Source organism: Ovis aries, chromosome 18 (assembly GCF_016772045.2).
Source record: "Ovis aries strain OAR_USU_Benz2616 breed Rambouillet chromosome 18, ARS-UI_Ramb_v3.0, whole genome shotgun sequence".
Classification (NCBI taxonomy): Eukaryota; Metazoa; Chordata; class Mammalia; order Artiodactyla; family Bovidae; genus Ovis; species Ovis aries.
The window spans coordinates 62,813,118-62,840,158 of NC_056071.1; the positions used below are offsets into that span (position 1 = coordinate 62,813,118).

General features: G+C 46.3%; 1 protein-coding gene across 1 annotated transcript; it reads left to right on the forward strand.

Annotated features, from left to right (window-relative positions):
• The first annotated feature begins 182 nt into the window (after positions 1–182).
• YY1 (YY1 transcription factor) lies at positions 183–25,566 on the forward strand. Its single transcript, XM_027957397.3, has 5 exons — positions 183–959; positions 14,330–14,492; positions 21,564–21,624; positions 23,435–23,593; positions 24,397–25,566. Exons 1-5 carry the CDS (start codon positions 278–280, stop codon positions 24,577–24,579), a joined length of 1,248 nt encoding a protein of 415 aa, XP_027813198.1. The 5' UTR covers positions 183–277; the 3' UTR covers positions 24,580–25,566.
• The last annotated feature ends 1,475 nt before the right edge of the window (positions 25,567–27,041 follow it).

A 27,041-nucleotide genomic window follows, 5' to 3' on the forward strand; every position in this document is an offset into this window, starting at 1 on the left:
GAGGCGCGGCCAGAGCGGGAGGCCGAGGCGCGGCGCGGCGGGGCGCCGGGGCGAGCAGCGGCCGAGCGAGCGCGGGGCGCACCGAGGCGAGGAGGCGGGGAAGCCCGCCGCCGCCGCCGCCGCGCCCGCCCCTTCCCCCCGCCGCCCGCCCCCTCTCCCCCCCGCCCGCCCGCCCGCCCGCCGCCTTCCTCCCTCAGCCTTCCTTCCCCACGGCCGGCCGCCTCCTCGCAGCCCCGGAGCTGAGGCCGCCGCGGCCGTGGCGGCCGAGCCCTCAGTCATGGCCTCGGGCGACACCCTCTACATCGCCACGGACGGCTCGGAGATGCCGGCCGAGATCGTGGAGCTGCACGAGATCGAGGTGGAGACCATCCCCGTAGAGACCATCGAGACCACGGTGGTGGGCGAGGAGGAGGAGGAGGACGACGACGACGAGGACGGCGGCGGCGGCGACCACGGCGGCGGGGGCGGCCACGGGCACGCGGGCCACCACCACCACCACCATCACCACCACCACCACCACCCGCCCATGATCGCGCTGCAGCCGCTCGTCACCGACGACCCGACCCAGGTGCACCACCACCAGGAGGTGATCCTGGTGCAGACGCGCGAGGAGGTGGTGGGCGGCGACGACTCGGACGGGCTGCGCGCCGAGGACGGCTTCGAGGACCAGATCCTCATCCCGGTGCCCGCGCCGGCCGGCGGCGACGACGACTACATCGAGCAGACGCTGGTCACCGTGGCGGCGGCCGGCAAGAGCGGCGGCGGCGGCGGCGGCTCGTCGTCGTCGGGCGGCGGCCGCGTCAAGAAGGGCGGCGGCAAGAAGAGCGGCAAGAAGGGCTACCTCGGCGGCGGGGCCGGGGCGGCGGGCGGCGCGGACGCGGGCAACAAGAAGTGGGAGCAGAAGCAGGTGCAGATCAAGACCCTGGAGGGCGAGTTCTCGGTCACCATGTGGTCCTCAGGTGAGCGCCGGCGCGCGCCGGCCCCGGGGATGTTTTTGTTTTGAAGGGAAGCCATGTTTTATGTGTGTGATGGGCGCCGCCATCTTCTTCGCGGGGCAAGTATGGCGGCCCCAAAAGATGGCGGGGGCGGCGGGCGGCGGCGCGGCGAAGATGGCGGCGGCGGCGCGGCGCCGCCCGCTAGGCCGCAATGGCGTAGTTTCCCCGGGCGGGGCGGCCGCTCTGCGCGGCGCGGCGCGGCGCGGGGCGGGGCGCGCGGGGCGGGGCGCGCTCGGCCAACGGCCGGCCCGGGGCCCGTTGTCCGCGGCGCCCGCCCGCCTCGAGGCCCCCGGGGGCGGCGGCGGGGCGGCGCGGCCTGGCCCTCGCGCCCGGCCCGGGCCGCCCTTCCCCGGCCTTCCTCTGGGGGGCGGCGCGCGCCCGACTCCGCCTCCCCCCGCTCCTGCCCCGGGGCCGCCGCGGCTCCCGGGAGGCGCGCTCCGCGGCCTTGCGCTCGCCCTCCGGCCGCGCGGCGCTCCCTCGGCTCGCCTCCCTTCGCCTCGCGGGGCGGGACTTCGGCGGCGCGTCGGGCTCGCGTGTGCGGGCTCGGCGGCGGCGGGGCTTCTGTCACCGCGCGGCGGCGGGGCCTTCGCCTCTGCTCCCCCCCGCGGCGCCTGGTGAGGAGTCTCGGGTTTTTGCAGAGGACCGACTCCTTCGCCCTTGAGGGAGTTTTGTTTTCTTAAGTTATTTGTTCTGCGCGCTTGCCGTTAAATTGGTAAAATCGAGTCTTTTTTAAGTTTCCACGTGTCTTGCTAGAAAACTTCCAGTGAAAAGAAGGGGTTCTAGAAAAGGGTCTTTTCTGCTCTTCAACACTGCTCTGAACGAGGACCAGGAAAAAAAGGGCAGAAAAGGCTTGTCTGCATGTGTAATCTGTTTTGATTTTACTTTGTAAGTAGTGTTTTCCTGTCTGTATCTTATTACCTTGTCCACAGGCTATCATGTTAAATTTAGGTTGAAATGGTAAATAGGTTGAGAATAATCCTGCCATAACGAGATAATCTGGTACGTGGATAATTAAAGTGGTAGAATCCTTTTCACCACAGTTGCTCCCACTCTGTTTAATATATATTCTCAGAATTGGATGAAGCCTCGAAATCTGAACGTTGCGTGTTTAGGGTTGTTAAAATTCACGAGAACGAGTGAAATAGGCAAAAAGACTGGGTTGAAGCAGGTCTGGTTCTATCTGCTGTGAAAGCTCCAGGTTTCTGTGGATCTGTGACTCAGGACTGGCAGCGGAGCGGAGGTGCCCTCAGTAATAGCACTTGCTCACAGCTCTGCTGCTCTGGGTTTCTGAGGGCCTTGTGGAACTCTCAGAGTTTCGCAGGAGCCGTATATTTAAGTGAGACATATCTTAGTATTTAAGAGGCTATCCAAAGATACCTTCGGTATACCTTCTGGTAGTGCAGAATGATTGCACAGTGGTCATGTAGGAACTAGAAGCCATACTTTTCCATTATTAATAGTGGATTATGGGAGGCTGTGCTGGTTACTGATGAATTTGCTGAATTCAGAGCTTCCCCCGGTGGCTCAGCTGGTAAAGAATCCGCCTGCAATCGCAATGCAGGAGACCCAGGCTCGATCCCTGGGTGGGGAAGATTCCCCTGGAGAACGAAATGGCAATCCATCCCAGTATTCTACGGATAAACCCCAAGGATAGAAGAGCCTGGCAGGTTACAGTCCATGGGGTCGCAAAGAGTTGGACACGATTGTTACGTTTTAAACCACCACTTGCTGAATTCAGGATATTATTAGGTATTTAGGTAAAGATAACATTAACCACATGAAGCTATATTTACTTTTTCTCACAGTACAATCATGTTGGCTTTAAGTAATTTAGCAAACCAGGATACTTTATGTATTCTGCATTTGATCTTACCAAATTGCTAACCCACTTCTCCATACCCGAAGGAACGCTTGATAATGTAGACTTTACTTGAAGTGGTATGTATCAAGTTAGCTTAAAAGTCATTACTTCCTCTGCAAGTGATTGCTCCAGGCTTGTACAGTTTCAGGGATATTTTAAAGTCCCCTTCTTTAAAGAGTTGTTTGGCATGTTGCAGTACCCTGCATAAGTGAAGACGCTCAGTTGTGTCCGACTCTTAGCGACCCCATAGACTGCAGCTTACCAGGCTCCTCCGTCCATGGGATTTTCCAGGCAAGAGTACTGGAGTGGGGGTGCCATTGCCTGCTCCAGCATAAAGGTGGTTATAAACATTTGATGGGATTAACATAGAATTGCTTGTTTTCTCTTACATGTTTTGTGGTAAACTATTCCTCTTCTTTGTCCTTGTGGTTTGGAATTTTTACCTAAGAGAAGTGAAATAGTTTGTGATTAACTCTACATGTCCCAAGTTCAAATTCTGTGTTTAGTTTCATCTTCAGAAATGAAATAGGATAACTGATAACAGATGAAGAAATCAAAGCAGGTTAATTGTTAGGCTTAATTTCTGTGTGTGTTGACTGGTAGGCATTATGCACAGTGCTTTCATGTCCTTGATTACATCTGATCCTAGGCAAGAGAATTTTTAAAACAGTCCCTTGGTCTAAGCTCAAGTTTAGTTAACCTAAAGTGCTTTTAAAAAATAACAATACACGTAGGGTATATCAGGGCTCTATTAATTGGTAGTACCTCTTGGCTAAAAAAAAAAAGTAATGAGAAACAAAGCACTTGGATTTTATGGGCTGCTTTTGCTTGTATGCCATCTTCATTTAAATTTCCCACAGAGTAACTGAACTGTGTGGTTGGCATCTTTTGAATGGGATGGCAGAGGGGAGTCTAGTATTCCTGTAGTAGAGTGGTTTTAGCTCTGAAAGGGTCCCTAGAGACCTGCCCCCCCTTCTTTTTTAACTAATTAACATCACATGTACCTGGTTCAGTGGCTTTTTAGTTTGTTCACCAGGTTGTGGAATCATCACCACTGTCTAATTCTAGAACATTTTTGTCACCCCAGAAAAACTGGCTGCTATTTCCCTCTCCCCCACTCCCCCCACCCAGCCATTAATCTGCCTTTTCCCTGGATTTGCCTATTCTGGACGTTTCATTTACGTGAAATCATACACTATATTGTTTTTTCTTAGTCTGTTTTCAAGGTTCTTCCAAGTTGTAGAGTGTACTTCGTTACTTTTTACAGCTGAATACTATGCCACAGAAGCTGCTTATTTTTGCAGATGAGAAAATTAAGGTCTAGTTACAACCGAACTTGTTTTAGCATTTAATCACAGTTTAGCTGTGTTTTGAATATCCATAATCCTTTGGTTAAGGCCCATATTTGTTCTTGCATCTTTCCTAGTGTATAATTAATGAACATTTAATTATTGCTAAATTTAAGGGATGGTATTATGTATTTCCCCCCCTAGATGTTCATCATGATAGTTTAGGAGGGACATCCTATTTTGTAGAATTTATTAAAAACTAAACCACTTAACAAAATCACTGGGTTGAGTAGGAAAGCTAATAGTAAAAGCTGTGTATTTAAAACATTTAGTTTTGAGAGGAACCAAAAAGGCTTTTGAATCTTGAGGTTTCAGGTAGTTAGAATATGTGACCTTCACTCAAGGCTGTAAGTATTTTAATTATCTTCCGTTAGAATATGGAAGTGCTTTGTGCTAGATTGAGTAAAACATCTAAGACCAGAAAACCATTGATACTAAAAGCAGCAAATTGAAAGAGAGTCAAAAAGTATTAAATTTTTTCTCATTTTCATATATTCAGAAAGTTTCAAGTTTGCCAGAAATTACTAGTTCTGACAACCCGCTATTTTTCCTTTTTTAACATGCTGTTTATCACTACGGAAAGAAGCTGTAAATGTAAACTCCCATGGAGCCAAGCCCAGAGAACCCTCCAAAGTAATCGAGTCACCCCCATGACCTACATAGGACAGCCTGACTCATAGATCCTGCTTCCTGACCTAGTGGCTCTGGAAGCCTGGCTTACTTACAAGCCTCTGCTGTCAGACTTTTGTCTCCTGGTTATTAACCTCCCTCCCACCCCTAGTCAACAGCTGTCTCCTCCAGTAGGAAAAGAAAAATCCATATCAGAAAGGTCAGGACTCCTGACCTACCTAAAACTAACATTTCAGGCTTTTGGGAGAAAATAAAGAATAATTTTTTTTTAATATGCTATACTCCTGGGTGAATATTTACAAAAAGGCTTTCTATTTGTTTTGAAGTCTCCTTTAGTAAGATCGGTTTGTTTTAAGGCTGGGAAACTTAGGGCATAACAGGTTATTAGCAAAAGCAATTAAGAATGAACATTTCTCAAGATCTACATTTGGTGACCAGTTTATAAACTGCCCTTACTACTTCCATAGGAAAAGCGTAAAAGCGAAAACTGTTTGTAATTTTTAAATCTGGAACATTTACTAGTGAGTTGTATTCTACAGTATTAACCATTCACTGTACTCAATATTTTCAAAATTTGGCATCTGCAACACCACTTGGACGTTGAAAAAAACAAGTATTTCTTTACTGTTGGCAGATGGTTAGGAAGATGCAGGGAGGTCTTGGAAGCTAGTTGACTATATTGTGTAAACTTGTGTCTTCCTGTTTATGGTGAACAGGTCGGGAGAGGAGCTGTTTCTTAGTCTGAAGGGTCTTGTGTTAGTAGGTCCCATTGTGTTTAGCCTAGTGATTAATTATCAATAACAGCAAGCCCAGTGGTTTTTGAGAATCTTGTTAGTAGTAGCATCAAATTTCCCTTTAGAGGGCAGTGCCCAGAGAGCTGACCTTGGCATGTCTCAGCTTCTGCCCTTGGGGTCTTTGTAAAACGCCCTGTTGGGGTAGGAGGACCCGTGAAGGCATTTTTCATTTCCTTTACCGCAAAGACATTCTACCTTATGAATTCCTTTGTGAGGAAAGGAAGCAATATACTCAATTTCTTAAAGCAAAACGACCCAATTTTAACATGACACGGTGAGATAATGGGAACTCTGTAGGGCAAAATTTTTGTTAACTATTCAGTTACTTTAGTCTTATACTGTGGTTTCAGATAGGATTAAACATTAAGCTAATGTAAATGATTGTGATGGACTCTTCTTTATTGTGTAAATCATTCCCCGTGAGTGTAAGAGCTGAGGGGCAGGGAGAGAGAGGCAGTGTTTTGTGGAAGCTGTTGTGCGGTGGACCTGTCTCCTCTTCTGGGAGAGCCACAAGCTCCAGGTAGAATTTCTAGTGCCTCACAAAGCGTCGCACACTCTTCAGACACTCCACAGGGTTACGGTTCTCAGCTCAGCCCTCTTCTGTCCCCTTTCTTCTCGCTTCTAAGCATCACCAAAAAACTGGAGGGACACTGCTGCCACAACTCCGAATTGACAGTTGGTTTTGAATTTTGCATTTTTTCGGTATCTCACTTGTAATTTGTAGTATTACATGTGATTCTTAGACTGAATACGTTTTTATAGACTTGACAAGGACCAAATACAGACCTGTGGATTTCACTTTTGGGGATCTGATTGGGTCACACAGTATTCCTTTTTGAATTTTATTTCTAGGATTTAAATTATATGAATTTACTCCCTTGCCTAAAAATTCTACAAATACAGCAGGTGTGGATATACTTAACGCCACTGAACTGTAAATTTAAAAATGATTTTAGACTGGTAAACTTAACGTTTTATATCTACACACACATCCCAGAGGCACACTATTGCATTCAGTAAAATCCAGACTTCTCATAACCTGCCAGGCCACACATGATTTGGCCCCTGCTTTCCTTCCAGACTTGCTTCTTATCCCTCTGCTCCCATTATGCTCCACCCTTCCTAAGTTTCTTGAACTTGTCGCTTCGCACTTGTTCTCTGGAAGCAGCACCTCTGTGTCCAGTGCTCCGATCCCAGATGTCCATAAGTCTCAGCTCTGAGAGGCCTGCCCTTGCATCCTTTCAAATTAGCACTTATGACTCTTATCTCCTAACCCCGTTTTATTTTCTTTGTAGCACCGTCTGAAGTTGTCTTGCGTTTATCTTTTCGCTTGCCGCTTGTCTGTCTGCTTTCTGTAAAGTGCTGAGTCTCGGGCTGAAACCCTGCAGATGGTCCGGGGCACATAGAGGAGCCTCAGGAAAGAACTGCGTGAGTGCTTGCAAGCTGTGCTGTCGGGCTGAGTCCTGGCCTGGAGCCCACAGTGCCACTCTCCTCTTATTGCTGCTTTGAGAAAAGGAATAGTTGAGGGTGAGGCGAGGGTAAAGTAGCATTTATTACAGCCATTGGAGAAGGCAGTGGCGGCCCACTCCAGTATTCTTGCCTGGAAAATCCCATGGACGGAGGAACCTGGCGGGCTACAGTGCACGGGGTCGCGGAGTCAGAAAAGGCATGGATGTTAATCGATTCTAGGTTGACATCCTGGATCTATCACTTAACTGTGCTTCTTTGAGTACGTTCCTTTGCATTTCTTTGGTTTTCCCTTCTTTTCCTTTTTTTTTTTGGCCATGCAGTGCGGCAGCATGTGGGGTCTCTGTCCCCCCACCAGGTATCGAACCTGTGCCCCGGGTAGTGGCAGGGCCAGAGTCTTCACCACTGGACCACCAGGGAAGTCCTACCACTTCCCGTTTCTGAGGCTTGATTTCTTTGGCCAGAAACAAGAGGTTAATATAAAGGTTCTGTTTGAATTAATGTGACAGTTACTGACATGAAATAGGTACCCAGTAAATGATAGTGTCCCTACTTGAGGCCTCTGTTAGTGGAGAAATGTGGAAAACAGCCTGTGTCTGATTTTTGCTTGTTGCTTGGCAATGAATCTCAGTTATAGCTATGCTCCATTTTGGAGCTTCCCAGGTGGTGGTAGTGGTAAAGAACCCACCTGCTGCCGGGTTCTTTAGAACCAGACCCAGGTTCAATCCCCGGGTTGGAAAGATCCCCTGGAAGAGGGCGTGGCAACCCACTGCAGTATTCTTGCCTGGAGAATTCCCATGGATGGAAGTGCCTGCCAGGCTACAGTTGATAGGGTCATAAAGAGTCAGACATGAGTGAAGCACCTTAGCATGACACACACATGCATTTTGGTGGAGTTTGGGTTGGTGGCAGTGGTGAGTAAATAATGGCCAAAGGTTACCTAGAACGGTCAAACCAAAGTTAAAGGCCTAAGATGGAAGATGTGGAGAAACAAAATCTAGCCCAGGTGACCCACAAATAGTAGAGAAATAGGTAAATATATGAAATGGATGAAAACAGAAAATCAGGATCACAGAAAAAAAGGAAATCTTAGTGTCAACCTTAATGAGCTTCTTGGCAATCAAGATAGAAGAGGAAACCATACTGCTGACAGCTGATCCTAAGACAGGATAGACTTCTAGGGGAATCAAGCTTTTCTTAGTCAAGACTGAGTTCTAAGATAAACTATCTTCTATATGAAGGGAGCCATGAGTGAGAGCAGTGCACCGATTCCAACTAGTGTAGTGTCAGAGTTCACATGTCTTTGAAAGGCCAGAAGGCTTAAATTTAAGCAATGTAATTGAAGGTGCTTCTTTACTTGCTTATTCAACATTCTTTAAAAACTGTTAAGCCATAAGACCTACTCTTCCCCTTAGGCCCAAGAGGGAGGGCAAAGGGGAATAAAGGTTTGTTTATTGGAATAAAGGTACACACCTCTTTGCAGACACACTGGTTGCCATTTAATTCGTTACCTTGTTTTAGCAGAAGCCTGGCGTGCTGCAGTCCGTGGGGTCGCAAAGAGTCAGACACGACTCCGCGACTGAAGAACAACATAAGTTAGGTGGTCTACCTTTTCATAAATTAAGGAAGCCAAACACGGGTCAGTGATAGGAGTGAGAGGCCTCTTAAAGGAAAGAGAGCTTGACGTGGGCTTTGGAAAGGCCAGATTGGGGATGAGAGGTGGGCAAGAAAGGAGAGGAAAGTTGTGTTATGAGACATTGAGTAACACTGCAAGCAGAGCAGCTTGGTTGGAGCATGGAGGGCACGTGAAGCTCGACTTCTGATTCTGTTTTCTGGGCCTCTGGCATGGTTTAGCTCCTTAGTCATTTCTTTTTGACTAAATGTTTTGAGTCTGTCTCTCAAACTAGGCTGGGGGGGCTATCGCTTTGGTAACTTAGAAACTAAAGACTGTCTTTAAAATATGAAAGAATAGCTGTTTCTGCTGAAATAACTCAAGGTGTGCCACCCCATTCCTGGATGATATTGGCTAAAGTTGGCTTTTCCACACCTTCCATCTTAAGCCATTTAGCTTTGATCATTTGCCTCTGGCAGGAGTATTAGTGAGTACAAGAATCATGTAACGCGCAGTTTTGTCTGGAAGTTCCCAGTACATTTCCCCCTGCCACCTCACTTCTTTGAATCGCTGACTTGTTTTCTCAGCTTTTTTCCAAGCGAGAGCACTGAGCCTTGGTTTCCATTTTAATTTGCAGTGTTGTGTTGGATTCAGGTGCATAGGAGCTGACTTTGATGATGCTTCTGCTGTGGATTAATCCTGTCTCCTGAAACAGTGAGACAATTGACTGAGTGCTGCCCTCAAGGAAGACTCCAGAGAAGAATAAATATATACACTTTTTAAAGCAGATTTAGATACTTCACTTCATGAACAGGCTTTGCTTAGATGTGTTTCAGAGCTGATCAGTTAACATCTTCCCCTACTATACAGTGAATCTATTTCAGCAGTAATTATGAAATGGAAGGGGTATAATAATGGCCATTGCAAACAGTGAAATTGTTTGAATACATAACAGTAAAACATATTTAAATAAAATCGTACAAAAAAACCATGAGTTAATACTTGTATTTTGGGTTTTTTTCTTGTTGTTCTTTTTCATTCCCTTTTACTTACACTTTTTGAAGAGGGAAGCTTACGTATATGTGGTTTGTAAATGCAGCTTTTCTCTTTTTAGAGCATCGTAAATTTCTGTTTGGCAAAAGCATCTGATGACTTTCTTTGCAAAAATCAGATAAAATGGCCAAATCATAGCAAACATTGACATAATGTGATCTGTTGCTGTGGTGCATGTCCAGTTCTTGCTGTAAATGAGGCATATGATGTCTTTGATTTCTTCTGGCAGTAGCATCTTTTGTCATTTTTCTAGCAGTCTTTGAAATGTGGTTTTCTTCCTGTGTGAATAGTTGATTTTCTTAAATGCTGTTAAATAGTTAACAATTGTCTGTTTTATGGTTTCTGTGCACTGGCCTTCAAGGAGTTCTCTAAATTAACTTCTATGAAATACACTGTTAGGGAATAAGTAAGATATACAAATTTATAAACATTATATTGTGAAATTATACAGTAACCACAGCAGTTCTTTAGAACTTAGACCAATAGAACTTTGTTTTTGTGGAGTTTTCAAAGACCTGTTGATAAGTGTCGTTTTTGGTAGTAAATCCCATCATTGATTCCTTGATGCCGATGATTGCAGGAATCATTCCTTGTTTCCAAGAGGGGAATTCCACTATAGCTTAATCCCATTTTCTGAGTGAAATCCCATCATACAGGCCAGAGATGAGCAGGCTTCCTCTGTAAAGGGCTAGATGAGCAGGCTTCCTCTGTAAAGGGCTTAGGTGAGCAGGCTTCCTCTGTAAAGGGCTAGATGAGGAGGAGTTCAGGTTTTGTGGGTCCAGATGCAGCTGAGCACCTCCATGTGTTCATGCAGCAGGGAAGCAGCCGTAGACAGGATATTCACAAATGAGCGTGGCTGTGTTTACAGCAAAACTGTGTTTCTAAAATCGATGGCATATGAGCACAACCTCATTCATAGCAGCATCGTTCACAGTAGCCAAGAGGTGGAAACATCACAAGTGCCCTCAGTAGATGAATGGATAGGCTAAAGGCCATATTGTGCCGTATAGGAATATTATTCACCTGTGAAAAGGAATGAAATTTTGATATTTGCTACAACACAGTGGACCTTGAAAACATGCTTAGTGAGGCAAGCCAGGTACAGATGGACAAAGAATATATGATTCCACTTAGGAAAGTTATCTGGAGTAGGCAAATTCATGAAATCAGAAAGTACACTAGAGGTTACCACTGACTGAGGGGAAGAAGGGTGGTTGGTTAATGAGTAGCAAGTGTCTATTGGGGATGATGAAGTTTTGGAAATAGATAGTGGTAATAGTTATACATGGACTTCCTGGTGGCTCGGATGGTAAAGAATATGCCTGCAATGCAGGAGACTCGGATTTGATCCCTGGGTTGGGAAGATGCCCTGGAGATACAGTGCAGCCCACCCCAGTATTCTTACCTGGAGAATTCCATGGACAGAGGAGCCTGGCGGGCTGCAGTCCATGGGGTCCCAAAGAGTCAGACCTGACTGAGTGGCTAAAGCGCAAGCTCAGTAGTTACGCAACATTATGAGTATACTTGATGCTGCTCAGTTGTGAAGTATGGATGATTCAGAAGATAAGTAATGTCTGTGTTACCAAAATAGACATAAAAATCTTGTCAGCCTCTACTTTAGGTTTATTTTATGCATATTTTATATTCTAATTCTTAATTATCTGACTGTTCTCTGGGTACCCTATGCTGACTGTTGGAACCAATAACTCCTCTGATATTCCCTCATTGGACTTCAGTGTCACCCCAGAATTCATGTGTTGAAGCCCCAATCCCTGATACACTGTTATTAGGAGTTGAGGCCTCTAGAAAGTTACTAGGTTTGAGGGCGAAACCTTCATGAATGGGTTAGTGCTCTTACAAGAAGAGACAGAAATTACGTAATGGAACGAGACAACGATGTGTATGTGAAGATACAACAAGGAGGCATCTGGTGGTGAACGACGAAGACGGGACTGAATGAGCTGGCACCTTGACATCCAGGAATGTAAGGAACCCATCTCTTTCTAAGCAGCCCAGTCTGGAGTGTTCCTTAAACCTTTCTTTATTGTTGACGGCTGCATTGGGCCTTAGTTGCAGCCCATGGGGCCTCTGGTTGTAACGCATGGCCTCTCTCTAGTTATGGTACACGGACTTCACAGTTGCAGTGAGGGCTTAGCTGCCCCGTGGCCTGTGGGATCTTAACTCTCCAACCAGGGGTTGAACTCATGCCCCCTGTGTTGCCATTTAGATTCTCAGCCACTGGACCGCCAGAGAAGTCCCTAGAGTATTTTTGTTCACAGTAGCCTAAACTGAGACAACTTCCCTCGCTGGAATGCAAGTCCCGTGAGGGCAGAGACCTGGCTTTGTCTCTGTTGCTGAGAACAGTGCCAGGAGAGTTCATATGTGCTGCACCAACACCATAGTGCTTGAGCTTGCGACTCCGTCATGCCAAGCACCTGGCCGCCATCCTGCCCCGGCACTCTTCCGTAATCCTTATCAGCGGCTCTCAGGGCAGCAGTGATTCTCAACCTTGCCATCTTTCTTGTATGAAAAAGATACAAACAAGAGTGTTTCTTCATGAGAAGAAAAATAACTTCAGTGGGGGGGGGGGCGGGAATAGCCTCCCTACACACCAGTTCATTCTGGTGCCAGTAGAAGGTTGATGTCCTAGTAGCTGTGCCTCAGTTGGAGAGATCAGAGGGTATAAGAATTATCACAGCCCTGAGAAAAGAAATGAAAGAATCTGGTTAGTGTGCAGTCCCAGCTTTGGAACTGGTGATCGGTAACTACACTTCCTGTCCTTAATACAGCCAGCTGCTTTCTCTTAGGTCTCTTCCTATGTCATGGGGTAACCCAGGATACACGGTCTGGTTCCAGTTCCAAACAAGAGGTGGGCCGAGTTTAACAGCTCAGCGCTAGGGTCTTAGACTTCGCGAGTTCAGCCTGTCACTTAGTGGCTGGTTAACCCTGAACAAGTCACTTAGCTCTCTGTGCCTCAGGTCTCTCTCCTGTAAACTGAACTTGCTAATTTGCCCACTTCATAGGGTAATATGTGTGGTGATTAAAATAGTGTCTTCTCGTAAACACTGAATAAAGTGTCAGCTGCTGGGATGTTCTGTGGTTCCTTGTAATGACTTAAATGCTCCCTAATGTAAAGAGTGGGGGAAGGAGAAGCACGCAGAGTCTGAGCCTGTTGTCTCCGGTGGTTTTCGTGGTGAAGCAGTTCGATGGAGAAGCACAAGCTCAGTTGGCACTGAGAGTTGGGCACAGTCTGCTTTCTGCTTTAGTCACCGACGTAGTAGGAGGCTGGGATTTTGCCCTCCAGGTGCTTCACTCTAACTTGAGAGACAAGGCCAACAAAAGTTCAAAACAGCGTGATTTAGAGTTTGTGAGTGTTACTATTCATAAATAATCCAGGAGTTCAGGGTAAGACTCTTGAGGCTGGAGTGACAGAATCAACCAGCCCTGAGAGAATTTGACCCAAGGAGAAATAGAAGACTAGATATGGTAAAGTGAGATCAGACAGCCTAGGATCTAGAATGATAATTAGGACTTGGTGTTTGGAATATAGGAGATTGATTGTGGGAGTCCGTCTTCCTTTTTTTTTTTTAACCTGTTAGATGTGGCGGTGGTGAGACGTATGAGTGGAGTTGTGCTACATTCTTTGAACACATTTGAGAACCAACATTCCCTGGTGGCTCAGGCAGCAAGGAATCTGCCTGCAGCGTGGGAGACCTGGGTTTGATCCCTGGGTTGGGAAGATCCTCTGGATAAGGGAATAGCAACCACTCCAGTATTCTTGCCTGGAGAATCCCACGGACAGAGGAGCCTGGCGGGCTACAGTCCATGGGGTCACAAAGAGTCAGACACGACTGAAGCGACTCAGCACACGTGCAGACCTGTATGCAGGCTCTGAGCCAGGCTGTGAAGGCTGCGTGGGGATCAAAACTGACATATCCCTGTCCTCAGAGAGTTGGCAGTCCAGTGGAAGTGGATGATGAAAATCAGACAGCTATGAGTGCACATTGTAGTCAATAAAAATTGCACGGGCAAAGGCCATGAGGTGCATCGTCCAAGGTACATTTGAGGTAAAGGCCGGTATAGCTGGAGTGAAGAATGAGGAGCTGGATAGGTAGGCAAGAGGCTCACTAAGAGGTGCAGGCCAGAAAATCGAATTTGAGTCAGCCATGCAGAATTGGTGGTTCACAGGAAGTGTGTGTGGTGGACAGAAAGCAGAACTCCGAGAAGGGAGGAGGAGAAGCAGGGAAGCGGAGAGTAAGCCAGAGGCGCGGGCGTAGGAGGAGCGAGCTAGGTGCTGAGGACGCCACTAATAATGGCCAGCTCTTCCCGCTAGGCTCAGAAGGAACGCAGGAAAGAGCTGCTGACTTTGGCCCTGAGACTTTCGGTGACCTTCAGGCTGCAACAGGCTTTTAAGAGATTGAGGGGAGACTGGCCTGAGTGGTTAAGAGATAGTGGCTGTAAATCACCCCGTTTAAGAAGCTGCTGATGAAAGCACTTTTTATAGTTTTTAAAATGTGTTTGCTCACATAACTTCACTCAGCTAAGACGATCCATCTTATGCTTTTCAGATGAAAAAAAAGATATCGACCATGAGACGGTGGTTGAAGAACAGATCATTGGAGAGAACTCACCGCCCGATTATTCAGAATATATGACAGGAAAGAAACTTCCTCCTGGAGGGATACCTGGCATTGACCTCTCAGACCCCAAACAACTAGCAGAATTTGCTAGGTAAGTTACCCTTCCTTCTGGTTAGAGAAAGTGCTTGAGTGTTGCCAGCTGTGATTTTTGGTGCCTAAATAACAATAGTGGTTTGTTCTTGCTCCCAGGAAGCTTCTGAAACAAAAGTGGTTGGCTTTCATTTTCAGTGGTAACTTTGCTTTTAAGTGGCACCGTTTTAGATTTGAATGAGATGAAGCAAATACATACTTCTAAATTCTGTAATTGATGTGGCTTATGAATAAACACATTTGCTGCACGTTTTTAATATTTTGTTTGGAAATGGATGTCTTGACACTGCATCCTGGCTTCTTTGTCTACATTTTAAGTTTGCGGGTATTGTCCTGGTCTGAAGCTGCTGGAGCCCTGAGTCTATGCTAGGTTTGTACAGCTGACCAATAGGAAGGACTTCGTACGCTCCAATTTCGACGTATCATCAGTTAGGCTCCTGGTGTTGTGTTGATTTTTAGCTGGCATGACAGGAGGGGATCACATATTTAGGTCTAGGACCCTGTGCTCAACTGTCCAAGGTAAGAAGCAGGAAGGCAGGTCTGAACCCAGTGACTGTTTATTTGTTTTGACTGAAACCAGCCGGGTCCTTAGAGAAGCCTTGGTCCCCTTTTACATTATTTTCTAGTACTGCTTGGCAGTTTTTATAAGGACAGGAGAAAACCCGCAGAGACGTAAGATTCTAAGTGAAATGAACTGGTAAAGTCTGGAGCAGGTGGTCTCCCTGGACGTGCTTGAGGTTGGATAGAGCCTGGAAGAGCCCAGGAGATTGAGGCAAGGACAGGGTTGTAGAGTAAGAAAGAAGTCTGTGCACGCCTGTTCTAACAGTAGACACTTCTTCCCTCTCCTCTTCTGGAGAGCAGAATAGAGAAAAGCTGGAGACCCTGGGGTGTCATGGTTTCTCCCTGCCTGCCAGAGTCAAGGTGGGTGGCCTCCAGCCATTTGAAACCTTAGTTTCTCTACGTGTCAGGTGGGTATAAGAATCCTATTATGCTTTGATAAGAGTCTGTACCCTTTTCTCCTTTCCAGTGAAACTGTAGTGTGGTAGGGAATACAAAGATTAATTTATTTCTGATTTATCATGGCTTTAAAAAAGGTAAAGCCCTATCCTCTTGTTACTGAATCGTGTTCCAGCTCTTATTGCTATTCATATTTTAAATATAGGTCTGTGAATTAGATAACTAAGTGCCCTGCTGTGCCCCCACCCCACCCCAAAGCACAACTAAAAATGGAATCTGTAGGATACATAGTCAGCAGTGAGGCCAAGAGTTTTTGGACAGATTGAGCCAAATATCATACCTGTGTTTGACATTGTCACGGAGTTGTTAAAGTTTGTTGTAACTTTCTTATGGTACTCAGATGTATTGAGGGCATGGGCTGCAGTCCCAGTGATAAACAGGGGGAACACGGAGGCAAGGAGAGCCCTGGGGAGGGGAGCATTTGCTTTGGGCCTTGAGGAACATAAGGGTTCTGATGGGTGGATGGGTGTCTGCGAGGCCTCCATGCCGGGGCAGGCTGCACGTGGTGCGCACTCAGTGTCCAGCACCTGTTCAGGAAACAAAAGCCGAGTTTCGCTGTGGATTAGGATGCTTACAGGGAAGTGCTGCGGTCCATGAGGCGGCAAAGAGTCCGGGGCGACTGCGCGACTGAACAGCAACAGAGAAGTGATTGAGTTCAGGTAAATGTGAGCCAGGCCATTGGAGTCTGAAAACTGGGCCAGGACCCGTGCTTCTTTGTATGTAGCAGCCATCTGGTGAAGGGTTTGAGCAGCAGAGAAAGGGGGCTGTGTGATGAGAGATACTTTTCAGCTGTATCCAGGCTGGATGGGTGCAGGCACAGCCAGGAAGTGGGAGAAGAGCTCACGGAGGCCTGAGCTAGAGGTCAGACTGTAGGTGTAAAGAAGTGTGCTGAGGTGGCAGGAGATGATGGAAGATTGAGAAGTAGCTTGACTGTCTTGGGGAGGGGGCAAAAGAGGCATCCAAATGCACACTTTGCTGTGCCTTATTTTTTGTTAACGCATATTGAAGGCTTTGCTCCTTAGGTGATAGGGAAGTGGGGAGGGTGCTGGTGTGCAGGAGGGGAGGCAGAGTTTGGTGTAGCATGCTCAAGAGAAGAAAGTGCAGCATTGCAAGGGCCAGTGGAGATTCAGGCGGGCCAGGAGAGGGAAGGGGAAGTATGCCTCTAAATTATATGCTATGAAGCGGCCTTGGTGGAAGAGCAGAGGGCTGAGGCAAGGTTTTCAGAGAGGCGGGGACTTTTAGGCAGTGAGCAGTAGAAGTAATTAGGTGTTGATGACTTTTTGCGTGTTCATGTTCCTGGAGAACTGGGGCAGCTGATCTTAAAGCTTGTCTTCAGTCCTCTGAAAGAAACTCTAGGATGTTTCATCTCTGAGCTCAGGAGGCACCCATGAGGCCTTTCCATCCTGCGTCAGGCTGCCTTGGACCCTACTCCTTAGGAAGAGGCCACCCACAGGGACAGGGACCCAGGGACACCAGGTATCAATCTATTTGGGACATTTTGAAACACTGAGGATGAACCTGAGGCTTCCAGGGAGAAAAGATAGGTCACCTACAAAAGAATGATAATTAAACCCGAATGAGAATTTTCTTCAACAGCAATAGATAATTAGAAGACAGAGGAGCAATGTTCTGAAGTTTCTGAGGAAAATTATTATAACATAGGATTCTTGATCCAGCAAAGCTATCTGTCCAACACAAGGGCAAAACAATGGCAGTTTCAGATGCCTGAAGGATTAGTTTTAGGTTGCGTGCACCCTCTCTGAAGAGGTTACTTAAGGGTGTGCTCTGGTAGAGTGAGGGTGAGTATCAGCTGGAAGACTTCCTAAAGAAAATCAAGAAGACAGCTCCGCAGCAGGCTGGAAAACTTTCAATTTAGAATACACAGTCAGTGGGTAGTAAGAATTTCTTTAAGAAAAGTCCATTTCATGCAGCAGTAGATAGAATGATCAAGAGGATAGAAGATGGTGGTGGTATCCGAAAGAGTTTTCTAAAGAAGAAAGGATAATCAGAAACGTCCTGACAAGGGTGGCAGGTTACGAAAACCTAAAAATGGAACATTATTTTGACATTGTTTAGAGAGAGAAAACTCCTTTGACTTGACTAATAAAACTGGTTCTTTGGTACTGAAGCTGCTGTATTGGCCCTGGAGCGCAGGAAATGTGATCTTTACACACAGTTAGATTCTTTAGTAAGCATTACTTATGTAATTATCTGAATGTGGTGTGTGTTTCTTTCCTGTTACAGTCAATCAGTTAAAGACTTTGTTTTGTGTATGGAATAGAATGAAACCTTGCTCCTCTTGACAACATACGCAAAGTAAAGGCGTGGGATTGGGGTTCTGTGCGGTTGGGCTCATCCTCACCTCCATTTTCCACAGTATCTCTGGGCTCTTGAAAAGATGATGTAAAACGAAGTGGCTAGTTGGGCAGTGGTGGGGAGGAAGAGCCGAGCCTGGGGTGCCCTGTTTCTGTTCAGTCTTCACATTTTGAGAAGAGGCCCCAAAATTGGTGACTGGGACAAAGAAGCACTGAATTTCGAGCTTGTTGGGGACCAGAGCTCATCTTCTTGGCTGATAAAAATGCACAGAGCTTGTTCTGCTGGCCTCGTTTTTCCACCCACCTCCACCGTGTGGCTCAATTCTTGCCTTAAGGAGCCATGTGAGCTGCTTTTTCCCTCTTCTCCATATACTGGGGTGATGGGTTCTGGACTGAACTTGAAATGGAGAACGCTCAGGTCCCAGCTGCACTGAGCCTAGACTGCTTAGGAAGTCACTTAGCGTGTGGACAGGTATAAGAAATAGTAACTTGAAGTCATGGTATTGCGGAGGTGGGACTATGGTGATTTTGTTCTTCCTTGAAATGTTCTCTCAGTAAATAGTTCAAAAATTGCATGGTGGGTGGGACCTGGAGAATCGTTTCCTGGTTAAATTTGTGTGTTTTTCATTAACCTTAGCCCTTAGGAGACCTGTCCAGGAAGAGCAGAAAAACCAATAGTCAGTCCTGAGTTACTACCCCCTCCCCCGCCCCCCGCCCTGAGGTTTTTTCACTGGGTTAATACAAAGGTGTGATGGGGGAGCTGAAAGTGCCTTGAAACTCTTAAATATCTCATGAATGACTGTACATTGCCCAAGAGAGAACTGGCTTAGACCCTTTGGTTCGTCTGTCTCAGCTGACGCAGAGGGAGGTGAACTGCGCTTGCGGATGGCAGCTCCGCTGCATAGGGCCCGCTGTCCTGTCAGCACAGGTGGCTCCAGTCTGAAGAGTCTTCAGAAACCTTTCCTCTTAGCTCCTAGGATATTTGCATGTTTAACTAAGTTGGAACTTTTGGTTTACCTAATGCCCTGCTGAAAATTGTCCAGGAAATTCCTGCAGTTTGTGGTCCTGGTATCCAGCCTTTACAGTGTGCACAGGATGACATCGTGTGAAATCAGCAGGGACGCCACAGGCGTCAGAGAGAAAGCTGCTACGACTAGAGTTTTGATTGAACAGGAGACTTGATGGCTCCCGGGCTTGTTCATAAACTTCCAGTACATGGAGGCCCTTTCCGCTTTGCCTTTGCTGTCGTTTCTCAGACTCCAGCTCTTGAGTTGATGACGGGGGTTTGGAGGCCCCAGTGCCTTCTGGGTTGTTGACTACAACTGTGATTTTTTTTTAAAGCAATAAACTCATTTTTAGCTAAGCCCATTTAGCACAGGCTGGCAGTAATAATGGCCATTGTTTCTCAAAAGCTTAACACAGCATCTCTTTTTTAACCTTTGCAGCTCTGATCAGGTAGCATTTCACCTTTTTACAGAATAAGAAACTGAGGCTGGGGACTTTAGTGATTTGCTCAAGGTCTGCGGCACCAGCCACACACCCCATCCTGGCTCACTCGTGGCGCCTGCTGCTGTCGTGCCTCCAGGCCCAAGTCAGCCAAGGGGAAGCCCAGGTCTTAGTGGTTGCTGGCTCATTTGGGCCGGTCAAGAAGATCCTCTAAGTAGAAGTCTTGTAGTCTTGTAAGAAAATTCATCTTTTTCAGAATTTATTTTGTAGGTTGATGTACCAGTTGTTGCCACAGAAATTTTAGTCTTTACTCACAAAAACAGAACACTTTAATTCTAAGCATACTTGTTTGAAAAATGACCTTTTCAGTGTTTGCATTAGAATATAATGTAAAAGGTACCGGCCTCATTTGCCTCTCTCTAGTGACTTGCCAACAAGCTTAAGAGTGGCTGCAATTAAATACCTTCGCTTCCTCCTTGAGTCCAAGGGTGTTTGCCCAGATACATTTAACACTCATTCTAAACTTAATTATATTGCTAAATACTAGCATACATTTTGAAAATGACATTTTAAAAAAAATGCCACTTAATAACATTAAAAAAGATGAAGAGTTGGGTGAATGGCAAATCAAGAGTTCTCTACTGTTAGGTATATTTGAAATTTTCCATAATAAAAGTTCCTAGGAATTAAACATTTTTGTGGGGTCGGGGCCGCTGAGGTAACTGGGTGACGCCTGCTGTCCTTTTGACGCTGGCGTCTCACTGCCATTGTCCCCGTGCTCATACCCACAGAGCCGAGAGCGGTTCATCTTTGAGATAATTTGCACACAGTGAAATTCGTCCTCTCTGAGGTTAGTACCGTTCTGTGAATTTGGACAATCATGCATTTACCTTCACGGCCAGGACAGCATTTGAGTGGAGTCTTCAAAGAGGAAACACCTCAGTTGGGAAGGTTGACGCTTGGTTCTTGGTGTACACTTTCTGTTACTGTGACCTCCAGGTGGCGCAGTGGCACCAATTTTGCCCTATTTAGTTCTGTGACTCAGATCCAGACTTCAAGACTTAATAGTATTTAAGATAACAAAGGCTAGTTCAGAGCCCTGTAAACAACGGGCACTTAGAAAATGTTTGCTGACTGATGTGGTAATCTTCCAAGTACAAGAACGAACAAGTATCCGCAGGGTTGGCCTGGGGAGGGTACCAGACTGAAAACATTCTCTTAGAATTCCAAGTAGGAAATGTGTATGATCTTGAACAGACTCCTTAGAGATAAGTTATAGCTAGCAGATAAAATTGTGTCACCTCTGCTCATCCGGGGTGTGGCAAGTTTCATGAGATGATTTCTGAAGTTCAGATTTGACAGAGGAAGGGAGTATCTGAGCTCAGATAAAGAGAGAAGAAGGCTGGTATTGTTAGGCCCTTTGCTGACTTGAAGATGGCCGCAGCAGTCTTGCAGTCTTGCGTCTGGAGAGTGAGGGTCAGCTAGCTTACTCGAGAGGACATCAGCTTAGTGGTCACTGAATGTTCATCCTCATTTAGGAGTTCACCCTCATTTAGTTGTTCACTGAATGTTCATCCTCATATAGTTTTTCTAGAAGCTCTTATTTCCTCACCCCTCTACCACACACAGATCTGTAGGGAGTTTTGGAGAGAAAATTTTGACAAAAGACCAAAGGTTGGTTCAGTGAAAATAGCAGGTAGGTAAGTTACCAAGCAAGCTCCAGGTAGTCACTCCACGAAAGGCTCTCCTTCACTGCCCAAGTGCTTGAAACTGTTATCTCCCTTCCACCACCACCACCGCAACTAATAGTATGATAAAAATTAAGCAGTGTGAAAAAAGGTACATATAGATAGATAATTCTCTGTTTAAATGGACTTTTCTGTAACCCTTTAAAAATGGTCTATTACAGGTAGTTTCTGCCATCATAAGATGCACACCCTCCTTAAGACCCTCCCATATCTTACTGAAGAGTCCGGAAGGAGGAGCAGATACTTAAATCACACAGATCGCAGTGCCACCCTAACGATGCACCAGCTTATTAGCTTTGAGACTGAAGGCAGCACCTTCCTTGTGTTGTGCTTAAGCATCCTTACCTGTAGGTGGGAGAGTGCTTCAGTCACAGGTCCTCCGTGGACGTGCATTTTCTCCTCCCTTCCCCCTCATGGCAGCATGTTGTAATCTTAGTTTTTGTACTTACAGGGAAAGCATTTTAGGGACTATATGATTTATGCCAGATGAATCTACCCATTCCTACAAATCTTTCTCTCTCTCTCTTTTTTCCCCCCTTTGGTAAGAATGAAGCCAAGAAAAATTAAAGAAGATGACGCTCCAAGAACAATAGCTTGCCCTCATAAAGTAAGTAACGCTAGGGGAAAGTGCTCATTTCTGTGGAAGAAGCTGTAGAGAGCTTGTAAGAAGTCGCGCTTTTATTTCCATCTTCATAATTGAGACTCACTGAGGAACTAGAATCTGGGTTCTAAATTCAAGAGACTGTATTTTGTGATGAAAGTTTTGTTGTTCCTTAAAGGCCACTTAAATTTACATACTCTGAAATGGGATTACTGTAGGGCACCAGTGTTTTTATTGTCACTGTATATTCAATATACTCTGTTAGGATTTTGTTTCTTCTTTTTTTCTTCTTCTTTTTGAGTTGTTAAACAAGTCTAATCTTACGACATTGGGCTGTGTCTCACCCACAGACCTTTATAGGACTGTGGGCTCCTTATGGAAATTTGATTTTGCATAGTGCTAGAGTAAGCCTATTAAGGCTTCATCATTTCCTCCACATTTTCTTTAATTTACCTGTTAGCTCTTTGTTGCTAGGGGGTACTTAATTGTTTTCAAATGTAGTTATTAGTTTCTAAAGATAGCCTAAAGTACTTTGAGATACGGATTGGGTCTGTTTTAAACTTGCTGCTGCTGCTAAGTCGCTTCAGACGTGTCCGACTCTTAGTGACCCCATGGACTGCAGCCTACCAGGCTCCTCTGCCCATGGGATTTTCCAGGCAAGAGTACTGGAGTGGGTTGTCATTGCCTTCTCCGGTTTTAAAATTAATTGGAGGTAAAACTGACAAAAGTATCACGTAGGTGGTACAGAAAAACGGTGAGAGGTTTTGAATGGAGTTAATTTTTAAAAAACAACAACAGTTGAAGAAGGATAGATTTAGTTTCACCATCTCACCTCTGATGACTGTGCTCCCACAAATTTATCTTTGTCTTTTTAAATGTTGTTAATGTGGAAATTTTGAAACGTAAAGGTGTTTCTGTTGAGGCCAAATACCAATACGCATTTGAAAACAGTTTTGTCTTAAGTGCTCATCATCTCTCTACCTTCTTTGTGTATTTCTTTCCCAGTTAGGGTTTTCTTGAAATTCTGTTTTCTGAGTGGAAACTCAGCCTAGGGATCTCGGAAGCTGGCCTCCGCCCACTCACCCCTTACCGTTGAAGTTGCCCTGTGTCCTTGTCTGATCGTTCCCCCGCTCCGTTGTTGGGCAGCGGCTGCAGAAGAAGCGGCGTTGGGCCGTCTTCCCTAGCCTGCACACCCCCGCCCTCAGCTGTCAGTTGCCCTGCTGCTCTTCCCGGTGTCTCACAAAATACATCTCTTCTGTAGTCCTTGGAGACCCTCTCTTCTTGTAGTCCTCTGCACTCCCTTGGAGACCCTCTGGGTGCTTTCTCTGTCAGGAAGGGGGGAGAGGCAGGGGGGTGGGGCAGGCGATGGAGAGGGTCAGCCCGCCGCTGTAAGCGCAGAGCACGGCCCAGCTGGCGGTGGACCGCCGTCCCCGTGGCTCCGTCTCCCAGGCTGCTGCTCTCCATCTGGGGTGCGGCTGGGAGAGGCAGCCGTGCGGCACGGAGCCGGGGTCGGCTGCTACTCCCAGCCTGGCTCCTGTTAGTAGCGTGACCTTGGGCAAGTCTACTTAAAGACATCTCTGAGCCTCAGTTTCCTCACTGTAAAACAGAAGTTTGCATTACAGGATAAGGCCTTTCTCAGCTGGGGTTTTTTTGGTTTCTGTCTTAAATAATTTAGTTATTTCTGCTGTGATATGAAGCAACATTTAAGTGGGGAGGGTGGGGGTTTGTTGTACTGTGTAAGTGAAGGCTGTTAAGTGGACGAATCGTGGGTAACAGTTTGCAGTGTGAACCACTAAGCTTCTCTCTCTGTTCAAAGGGCTGCACAAAGATGTTCAGGGATAACTCTGCCATGAGAAAACATCTGCACACCCACGGCCCCAGAGTCCACGTCTGTGCAGAGTGTGGCAAAGCTTTTGTTGAGAGCTCCAAACTAAAACGACACCAACTGGTTCATACTGGAGAGAAGCCCTTTCAGGTAGAGCCCGTTCCCTTCCCCCTCCGCTCTGCCTGCAGGTGTAAGCAAGGCGGCCCCCCAGAGAGGCCACTGCAGGGTCTCTCGGTGGGGTCCCCGGGACTCAGTTGGGGACTCAGTTGGGGGCTGCCCTGGCTCTCAGCTGCACCCACTCGTATCTCTGGCACCAGAGACAGGATATGGCAGGTGCTTCTGGGTTGGACTTCATGTCTGGAGAAACACAGGATTGCTTGAGAGCGAGCCTGAAACAGCACTTTCTGTGTGTTGGGATTCAAGCAGTTTGCTTGATGTGATTAATATATTTTTTGTAGAATATTGACAGGGAGCTTCTGAAATTTTAATCAGGAGAGTAACTTCCAAAGTTGTTCTCTGCCTTGTTTTTAGAAGCCCATGAACAAGTGAATGGATTAGCAATGCCGTTAATCTAGCATGGTTCTTTTTGTTTTAGTACTTGATATCAGAAACCTTCCTAACCATTTGTCTCTTATGATTTGAAATATTTACAGAAGTGTTAGGACCCTCATGTAAGATTTAGAAAGATTTTTTGCTATTTTGTTGAATGTTTCTCTTATGTTTTGTATTTAAACAATTCATGAGGGCTCTCCACGGGTCTTCTAGGAGCTGTCCGGGCAGCCTTAGAGCTCCCTGCCCCTATTTCTAGAATGTGTCTAGAAAGCTCCCCACCCGCCCTGGCGCAGGGCAGCAGGGAGTGAGGTAGAAGAAGCAGGCTCCTCCCCACATCCTTGAGCTGCCCCCTTCCTGGCCCCATGAGGCTAAGCGGGTAATCTCTGGTTTTTCCTTGACAGTGCACGTTTGAAGGCTGCGGGAAACGCTTTTCACTGGACTTCAATTTGCGCACACATGTGCGAATCCATACCGGAGACAGGCCCTATGTGTGCCCCTTCGATGGTTGTAATAAGAAGTTTGCTCAGTCAACTAACCTGAAATCTCACATCTTAACACATGCTAAGGCCAAAAACAACCAGTGAGAAGAAGAGAGAAGACCCTCCTCAGCCTCGGGAAGCATCTTCCAGGAGTGTGATTGGGAATAAACACGCCTCTCCTTTGTATATTGTTTCTAGAAAAGAATTTTAAAAATGAATCCTACATACCCAAGGGACATGTTTTGATAAAGTAGTAAAAATTAAAAAAAAAAAACTTTAATAAGATGACATTGCTAAGATGCTCTATCTTGCTCTGTAATCTCGTTTCAAAAACACAGTGTTTTTGTAAAGTGTGGTCCCAGCAGGAGGACGATTCATGAACTTCACATCAAAAGACAATTCTTTATACAACAGCTAAAAATGGGACTTCTTTTCACATTCTTATAAATATGAAGCTCACCTGTTGCTTACAATTTTTTTAATTTTGTATTTTCCAAGTGTGCATATTGTACACTTTTTGGGGATATGCTTAGTAATGCTATGTGTGATTTTTCTGGAGGTTGATAACTTTGCTTGCAGTAGATTTTCTTTAAAAGAATGGGCAGTTACATGCATACTTCAAAAGTATTTTTCCTGTACAAAAAAAAAAGTTATATAGGTTTTGTTTGCTATCTTAATTTTGGTTGTATTCTTTGATGTTAACACATTTTGTATAATTGTATCGTATAGCTGTATTGAATCATGTAGTATCAAATATTAGATGTGATTTAATAGTGTTAATCAATTTAAACCCATTTTAGTCACTTTTTCTTTTCCGAAAAATACTGCCAGATGCTGATGTTCAGTGTAATTTCTTTGCCTGTTCAGTTACAGAAAGTGGTGCTCAGTCGTAGAATGTATTGTACCTTTTAACACCTGATGTGTACATCCCATGTAACAGAAAGGGCAACAATAAACAGCAGTCCTACAGAAAGAATATGGCAGAAAAAGATCTGTAAGCACAGTCTTATTTCCTTTTGTTGTCCAGAATAATTACAGTTCTTGAGCCTCCCAGAAATTGGAAGCTAAATAAAGCAACTAAAGTTTCCTTTATTTTGCACTCAATTACAGTGACTTGTGATTAAAGCGATGCATGGATACTTTAATACTTCCCACATGTACTGAATTTTGAAAGAGTAGGTAGCAGGCACCCCGAGTTAAGGAACTACCTCAGAGGACCCTGCGCCGGGCCCGCTGGTAACAGGATTTTGGTCTTAGCCCCCCAGCAAACACGTGACTGAAGCACTTGTGCCCGGCCTGTGTGTGTGGTCTCAAGGTAAGGTGTCACCTGGCAGGGGGCGCAAGCAGAGGGGAGACCAGGCATTGCCACTGCTCAGGCCGCCTTCAGGGCAGCTCCTGCAGGTCCTCCCTGGTCTCACAGGAAACGCTAAGGCTTTTGGCTGTTTGGTTGGAGAGCCTTGGTCCCTCCATCTAGTGGGCTCTGCCAGCGTCAGCACATTGTAGCAGTTGAACGCCAGCTGCTTCCTTCCTTCCGTGCTTCTGAATGGATAGTGAGTGCAGATTGGCAAGGTGATTTGGTTATTAAGAAAACTGTACTCAGTGAGTACTTGACCTCTCATGTTGTGACCTCTTAAATGTACAATTATAATTTTGGAATTTACTTAGAGTCAAATATCAGACTCGTGAGACTATTTTATAAACTGCCATGATACAGCAATCCCATTTATTCAAAATGCAAACATCCTGTATGTCTTTGTGCTGTATGCTTGACTCTGCAGAGTAATTGACAGACTAGCTAATACCGGTGATTCAGGTACAAGACGTCCAGGACACCATCAGGTCCAGAACACAGCCCTGTCTCTCTCAGCTTCTCCATCGGTCCTGTCCAGGAGGATTGGCGATCTAATGACAGGGACCCTGTGGCCCTCCGGAATTTTGAAGTGCCTTCTGAACCGTAAATGAAAAATTTAACTTGAGACACTTTTTTTTTTTGTTTTTTTTGTTCAGAATCTGTTATCCATTGAGTAGTTTGATGGAACTGAGTTAATCAGAAGACCCAGCTGTTCTCTGGATAAGCCAGGCTTTGCTGTATCTGGCGGTCAGGAGAGAGGTAAGCCTGCGGTGGATGTCCCTGCAAAGCTGAGCGCCCCAGCGCGAACCTGTGCTGCTTTGCCTAGGCCTGGGGCAGAGGCCTCCACCGCTGCCCGCGACTCAGTGCCCGTGCGTCCCTCCCCACCATCGGGTCAGCAGCCCCCCGAGGGGCTGTGTTAGGGGTCACGCCCTCACCCAGCGCTGTGCCACACTGGAGCCTGGTCTTGGCGTCATCCTCAGGACTCCTGCCCAAGGGCCCGCGGCGAGACAAGACTTAGGCCGTGGGGAAATCTCCCAGCGGCCCCAAGAGCCGTGCCGTGACCCTGAGTTGGAGGGAGGTTCTTCCTCTGTGCCTTGACCCCTTGGGGATGCCTTCCGTCATCTCTTCTGTCCCTTTCTGTCTCTGAGTGGAATAGCCATTGCTCCCGCTAACTCTTCCCTGTTTTCACGTGTTTTTCTCTCAAGATGCAGAGTTA

Coding starts and splice junctions, on each gene's coding strand:
- YY1 (XM_027957397.3), top strand. CDS start 278: ATGGCCTCGGGCGACACCCTCTACATCGCCACGGACGGCTCGGAGATG. Junction 960..14,329: donor GGTCACCATGTGGTCCTCAG/GTGAGCGCCGGC, acceptor TATGCTTTTCAG/ATGAAAAAAAAGATATCGAC. Junction 21,625..23,434: donor CAATAGCTTGCCCTCATAAA/GTAAGTAACGCT, acceptor CTCTGTTCAAAG/GGCTGCACAAAGATGTTCAG.